The 7045-nt window shown below is 70.9% G+C and overlaps 1 protein-coding gene across 1 annotated transcript; it reads right to left on the minus strand.

Moving 5' to 3' along the window:
* Positions 1–4: 4 nt before the first annotated feature.
* Positions 5–6405, minus strand: HNRNPUL1 (heterogeneous nuclear ribonucleoprotein U like 1; the record flags this gene model as incomplete). Its single annotated transcript, XM_026064215.1, has 10 exons — positions 6134–6405; positions 5274–5739; positions 5112–5185; positions 4459–4598; positions 3801–3900; positions 3597–3709; positions 2243–2509; positions 1978–2100; positions 1553–1681; positions 5–271 (listed from the first exon to the last, which is right to left on the minus strand). Coding segments are annotated over exons 1-10 (1914 nt in total), but the record flags the coding sequence as incomplete, so codon positions are not given.
* Positions 6406–7045: the final 640 nt, after the last annotated feature.

Here is a 7045-nt window from a genome sequence, read left to right on the forward strand (position 1 = left end):
GAGGGAGGCGCGGGGGGGAAAGGCGGAAACGCCGAGGCTCCCGGCCCGGAGGGAGGACGAGGAGAGGGAGGGAGGGAGGAAGGGCAGGCCGGAAGCGCCTACCTTTCATCTCCAGCACGGCGTGGTCCGGCACGTCCTTGCCCTCCTCGTCCGTGCGCTTGACGGTGCGGTCTTTGAGGTCCTCGTCCGTGGGGCAGATGACGATGGCCTTGCGCTGGAAACCTTCAAAAGGACGCATTTTTCGTCTCTGCGCAGATCCATAAACATTTGTCTAGCGACAGCGACAAGGAAGAGGCAAAAACGGCTCAGTGTTTACAGCTCCTTCGGCCCCGGTTTTATTACTTTCTTGCTTTTCGAGACAGCGCCCGGCCGCAGCGGGGGACGGAGCGGCTTCTCCCTGCCCGGACGCCCGGGCGGGTGAGCGGCCACACGCCAACCCGGCTGCCGAACCCGGAGCTGCCCGGGGCGGGGGGGGAATTTGAGTGAATCCCCTAATTCGTCCCTTTTCTGCTGCCCCCGCGCAGCGCCGTTTTGCTCGGGAAAGGAGGGGAGATTCGGGCACCCAGCGGGGAGCGGAGCAGGCGGCGGCAGAGCCGGGGTCAAACACCAGGGAGCTCGCGGCCGACGGCGTGGACGCCAAGAGGGGCCGGGGGATCCCGCCATCCCGGGGAGGACGCCGGCACGCGGCTCCAGGAACGGCCGGGTGCGAGGAACGGGCAGTTTCCAGACAGGACGCTGCCAGGTCGCCCGGCGCTGCCTCCTTGCGCCGCTTCCCGTGACCTTTGCGGCGTAACCTCGCCGGAGGCTTGTGATTTTGGGGATGCGCAGCGCGTGGGCGCCGCGCGGTATCGGATCCTCTCCAGCCCTGGCACGCTTCCTCTTTGCCCGGCCCGGAGGGGAACCTCGCTCCCCCGGCAGCGGGCCGGCGCTGTGTCACGCCGCTCTCGGTTCCCGCGCCGGAATGAGACCCGGCTGCCGGGCTCCGATTCCCACCCAGGACAGGCGGCAGCGTCCCGCGGACGCCCGCTCGGGGCCAATGCGAGAGCCGGAGTGCGAGCGCGGCAGGCGCTGCCGGAGCGGCTCGGAAACGGTTAAGGGCCGCTATTAAATCGCGGCGGTTTCTCCTCCCCTTTATTATTAGCAGCGTATAAAGGCGCCCGCGGCCGGCGGCTCCGCTCGGCCTCACCCAAAACCTCGGCCCCGAGGCAGGGCGGCAGCCGGGTCCCTCCCGGCCTATGTAGTAATCCCGAAGGATTGCAGTCGCGCCCGGCAGCGGCGGTAATCCCGAAGGATCGCGGTCGCGCCCGGCAGCGGCGTTCCGCTCCCGAGCCAGCATGAGGCCTGCGGCCGCCCCGGCTCAGCCCCGAGCTTTCCAGCCTGCGCTCCGGGCCGGACCTCGGAGGGCTGCGAGGGGCGATGGGGCAGAGCGCGGCGTTCCCGAGGCGCCGCYGGAGGGCCGACGGGTTCCTGGGACGCCCGGCCGCCGCGCTCGGCCGCCGCTGCGGGGTTTAACGAAGCGGCGCCGCCCCCGCGCTCCCGCGGGCGCCGGTACCTGGTCCAGGATGTAGTTGCGCTTCTTGCGGGCGGCGATCTGGATGAGGCGGTTGAGGCACTGCGTCGCCTGCTGGATGAGCACGTCCCAGCGGCCGGCGTAGTTGCGCTGACGCCGGAGGCCCATCACCTGCGGGGCCGGAGCGGGCGGACGCTTGGGCAGGGGTCACCCTGCTCCTCCGCTCCGCGTTTTGACACTTTTTTGCGTCCCCCTTCCCTATCCGACAGTTCAGAAGCGGAACCGCCGCAATTCCCAGTGCTTTTACACGTGGGATCAGCCGGAAAGCGGAGCCGCTCCGCAGAAGCGGGATCCTCGGCTATGCGGAGCCGTTCGCAAGCCGACCCTGCGAGCGGTGTCCGCCAAGCGCCGGCTCCGGCTCCACCTCCTGCTAATTCGCGCAACCAGACCCCCCTCTCCCTCCTCACCCTCATCTTATCCATGATGGCGTTTGTTCCCAGGATGTTGTACTTCTTGGAGGGGTTGGCAGCCGCGTGCTTGATGGCCCACGTCGTCTTTCCGGCCGCGGGCAAGCCAACCATCATCAAGATCTGGAACGCGGATCATGCGCACACTCACTTTCATGGAGCCGATCCGACCTTCGCGGTGTGTCCCGAGGCCTCGCTCGGTTCGTCCCCTGCTCTGGAGGAGCCCGAACCCGGCGCGCTCCGCTCCGCGCTCGCTGTCGCCTACCTCACACTCGGCTTTGCTCTTTGGTCCGACGGTGCCGCGAACGCGTTCCGCCAAGGGCAAGTGCTGGATGAAGGTGAAGCCGGGCGGCACGGAGAAGTAGGTGTCCTCCCGCTGGCCGAAGTTGAACTCGATGGCGCAGTTCTTCACCAGGACGTGCGGGAAGAGCGCCTGGCCGCCCAGCAGCTCCTTCCGCACCCGGTACGCGACGCCCAGCCACTTCCCGTTCTTCATGAAGGACATTTCCACCTCCTCGCCGCACTCAAAGTCCTACGGAAGGGGCAAAGGCGTCGGCGGCGCGATGGCCCCGGAGCAGCGGATCGTGGCCGCCTCGAGCGACACAGGGAGCCGCATCGCGATCGCGCCGTCACCAAGGGCAGGGAACATCCCGCCGCGCCAGGCAGGGAACATCGCGCCGCGACCGGCGGCACGGAAAGAGCCCGTTAACGGTGAGGCGACGCTGCCGCCCGCTCCCGGGGCCCAGAGCGGGGTGAGGAAGAGCCCCGGCGGCTCCCGGCATCGCAGCACAGCACCGAGTCGGCCCAAAGTGAACAGCCGGAGCCCTTCCGTAGCGCCCGGTTCGGCAGGAGACGGGAGTTATTCCGGCTCGGGGAAGGCCGGACCTGCCGGAGCGTGCGACCCCCCCCTCCTTCCCCACCCCCGCGAGGGGACCCGGCACTCCGCCAGCTCCCAACCAACCCCGGGAGGTTTTTCCCGTTTTTATTTTGAGTTTTTAGCTCCCCGCAGAGCTGCCGGGAAGCGGAGAGACCGCGAAGAGGCAGCGAAACCGCCGGCAGGCGGAACAGAGACGTCTCTGATGGCGCGGCTCCGGTGCCGGGCAGGAGGAGGGCARGGAGCCGCTTGGAGCCGGAGCCGGAGCCGGGCGCGGGCTGCCGGCTCCCTCTAGCGACGCGGCCGCCGCACAAACAGCGGGACGGCGCCGCGGGAAGCTCGGGTTCGCCCTCGTTCCGCTCTCGGGCCCAGCGCGGACGGGATCCGGCGGCTTTTGCGGGCAGGACGGCAATTAGGGGCGGGAGAAGTGACTTTAAATGGTGCGCGGGGTTGTTTTTTTTCCCCCTCATCCCACGGAAAACCAGAAAAACAGAGCGGAGGAGCAGGGAGACAGCCGCAGCCGGACGGCGGCAGACAGCTGAAACGAGTCACAGTGACCGCAAAAGGCCAAACCGCGGCCCCGCGCCCGTCTCGAGAACTTCCCCTCTCCGGGCGGCGCCGCCCCAAACGCTGGGAACGTCAATTTAACTAAACTCCGGCACGGGGAACGTCGACGCCGGGCGGCCTCCCGCTCCGGAAGGTTGCCGGCTGCCGGGGCGGCGCGACGCGGCGCGGGGGGACTCACGACGAGGCAGGCGATGACGTCGTTCTCGGCRAAGGTCTCGCCGTAGTTCTCGAACTTGCAGTTGGTGGATTTCTTGCCGGTGCCGCCGTAGCCGTAGGAGAAGGGCTCCTCGCCTGCGGGGGAGAGGCCGGCTGAGCCGCGGGAGCGGACGGCACCTCCCGGAGAAGCCGCTCCGGGCCCGGCGGAGGCGGCGGCGGCGCTTACCCAGCTGCGTGCTGCAGGAGTCGAGGGACCAGCCGACGCGCACCACGTGGGGGTCGGGCTCCGTCGACGGCAGGTGCTTTACCGAGATTTCTTCGTTGACCTGTGGACGGAAAACGGGTGGGAAAGGGCGCCGGGAGCGCAGGGAGACGCGAGGAGGCATGGGAGGGGCGTTGGGGAGGAGYGCGCCGCTCCCGCGCAGCCGCCTCGCCTCCGGCCAAGGGAGCGGGAGGCGCCGGGGGAAACGGGGCTCCCAGCTCCCCGGCGGAAGCGGATATTCGGGCTGGTTTTCGGGAGAGCTGCAGTCTCGGACGCCGCTTTTCCGGTTTGTTTGGGGTTTTTAGGAGCAGCACAGGCAGCTGCCGCGGGAACGGCCCAGCCGAAGAGCTCCCGCTCTGCCGCCCCTCGCTGCGCCGTGCGGGGCCTTTCCCCAGCGCCGCTCCGAACCGCGGGGAAACAAAGCGGCTGCTCCGAGGGCGCTCGCCGGACAGGCCCGGAACGGCACCGAGATCGCTCCGGGGAGGGAGCCGAGTGTGGCCGGAACGGGGCGGGACGGAGCCGCGGCGCGGCAGGGCCCCGGGCGCGCCCGGAGAGCGGAAAGGAAGGGAACGGCGCYGGGAAGGCGGAAGCGCTCGGGGCCGCGGCGCTCCCGGCGCCTCACCTTCATCTCGTAGCAGACGCGGCCCTGGCGCGCGCCGTAGGTGGCTCGGGCGCCCGACCACAGGTAGGCGAAGCCCTCGATGGTCAGCGGGTAGCCGCTGTACCGGTCCCGGGCGACTTTGAAGTGCAGGTCGCAGTTGTCTGCGGAGCGGAGAGGCCAACGGGAGCCCGGAGAAGCCAACGGGAGCCCGGAAACGCGGAGCCGAACACGCGCCGGAGCCCCCGCCGCAAACCGGATCCCGCCCCGGCCATTCTGCCGGCGCCTCTCCCGGAGGCCTCCCGGCATGGGGCATTGCTGCCGCCCAGGAAGCGTCACGATTCTTGCCACAAGGGAGGGAAAAGGCGGGAAGGGGTGCCGAGAGCCCGAGGAACGAGCATCGGAAATCTCGCGGCGGAGCTGAGCAGATCCCGTGCCAGGCTACGACCGCGCTCGGCGCCGAGCGGGGAGAGAGGGGGTCGGCGACGCACCGTCGCCCTCGTCCTGCCGGCGACGCGCTGGGCAGCTCCCGCGTTAACGGAGGCCTCGAGGCGCTCCAGGGAAACCCGAAAGGGGCCTCGCTTCACCCCCTCCCCCTCCCCCCCCCCCCCCCCCCCCCCCCTCCCCCCCCCCCCCGCGGCCGTTTTCCAGGCGGGAAGCGGGAGACGGGCACTCACAGGTGTCGACGGCCACGAGGGTGTCGTCGAAATCCTCCTCGTCGTCCTCCGCGGGAGGCTGCGGCGAGCGGCCCCTGGGGCGCAGAGCAGAGCGAGCGGGTCCGGCGGGGGCTCGCGCCGTCGCCGTCGCCCCCCCGTCCCCCCATCCCGCAGGGAATTCCCCTCTTGTCCTCGCGGTGCTCGTAGTAGCCCCGGCCCCGCGGCTCCTCGTAGGGCCGCTTGCGCGGCTGCGGCTGCTGCCGGGGCTGCGAGGCCTCCGGAGCGCTGTAGCCGCCCGGCGGCGCGTTGTACGCTGCCACGGGAGCGCTGTAGCCGGCCGGGGGTGCGCTGTAGCCGGGGGCCGGCGCGCTGTATCCCGCCGGAGGCGCGCTGTAGGCTGGGGCTGGGGTGCTGTAGCCGGCCGGAGGCGCGCTGTAGCCCGGCGCCGGCGCGCTGTAGCCGGCCGGGGGAGCGCTGTAGCCCGGCGCCGGGGTGCTGTAGCCGGCCGGAGGCGCGCCGTAGCCGGCCGGGGGCGCGTTGTAGGTGGGTGGCGGCGGGATGCTGTAGGCAGGAGCGGGGGCGGTGTAGCTGGGGGGCGGCATGCTGTAGGCGGGAGCGGGCTCCTCCTGCTTCGCTTCCGTCTTCATCTCTGCGGGCGAGAGGCCGAGCGGGGTCACGGAGCCCCCGGCCTTCCCTCCCCGGCAGCCCTTCCCCCAAAACGCTCCTTTTCCCGGCTTTTTTCCCTAACCGCCACCAGAAGCGGAGCTGCCGGGGCCGTGCGAACGGGGCCCTCCGCTCCAGCAGGGATGTCCCGGCCATCGGCACAGACGGCTCCACGCCGGAAAGCACTTCCAGCCCAGCCAGGAGAACCGGGAACGTGACTCCCGTGCTCAGCCCGGCCTGGCTCTGCCCACTCCGCAGCGACACAGCAGGATCGCTTCCCTGCCTCCTGGCCGCTTTCGGGGCAGGATTCCGGGCACCGTCGCCGAGCGCCTCGGGCCCTCCCGGAGCTGGGCCGAGGCGGCTCCTGGAGCAGCCCCTACCTGGATGCAGGGCGGGATGCTCCTGGTCTACGGATCTGCGCTCGTAGCCGGACTCGTTCTCCTGCTTGACGCCGCCGTGCTCGTAAGCCTGGTAGCCCTGCGGCTCGGCCTGGTGCGCGTTGTTGTCGATGCCATCTTCGGGCAGGGGGAAAACACGGAAATCCCGCGTCAGGCTATTGTTTTTTGACAGGCGAAACCAGCAGGAGCGCGCGGTGGGGATCAGGAGCCCTGGCATTCGCGGGGAGCGGAGAGCGGATCCCCGCGGCGGCGCCTCCCAGCCGGGCCCGCGAGGCCGGCGACCCCCGAGATCCCCACGCCGCGGCCAGCGGCGGCAGCTCCCGCGTCCCGGCGCCTCCCGGAGCACGATAGCGGCCGGCGACGGCAGCGAGCACCTCCGGGAGGAGACGCCGCTCGGTTGCTACGCAGGGGAACAAAAACAACTTTCGTTCGGGCGGCGGCAGCGAGCTCCGAAACCGGCCGGAGCCCAGGGAGCCGCCGCCGCCGCCAACGCAGGCCTCGTCCCGAGCGCGAGGCGGAGGTGCCGGCGAGGGGACCCTCGCCCCGGGAAAAGCCCCCGCACCCCCCCCACGGGGCACACGGTGTGGAGCCGCTCGCTTTTCCGTTAAGGGAACCGGCCCGCTCCGCTACAGGTGCCCCAACGTCGGCTTTTACGGCTTTTCGCTCCCGCCCGGCGCAGGAGGAGCCCGACGGCAGGGAACGGCCGCCCAGAGCCGCTGCCGCTGCCGGGGAAAACACCGGCACCGACAAAGCGGAGCTTCCTCCGCCGGCGGGAACGCCGCACGCCTCCGCACCCGGAGCCGGCCGAGCCCCTCGGAGGCGCCAAGCCGCCCGCGGCTCGCTGGGGCCGGCACCGCCGGGCGCTCGCCCCCGCGCCGGCGAGAGGGTCCGGAT

Source organism: Apteryx rowi, unplaced genomic scaffold (genome assembly GCF_003343035.1).
Source record: "Apteryx rowi isolate R43461 unplaced genomic scaffold, aptRow1 scaffold_2103, whole genome shotgun sequence".
Lineage (NCBI taxonomy): Eukaryota > Metazoa > Chordata > Aves > Apterygiformes > Apterygidae > Apteryx > Apteryx rowi.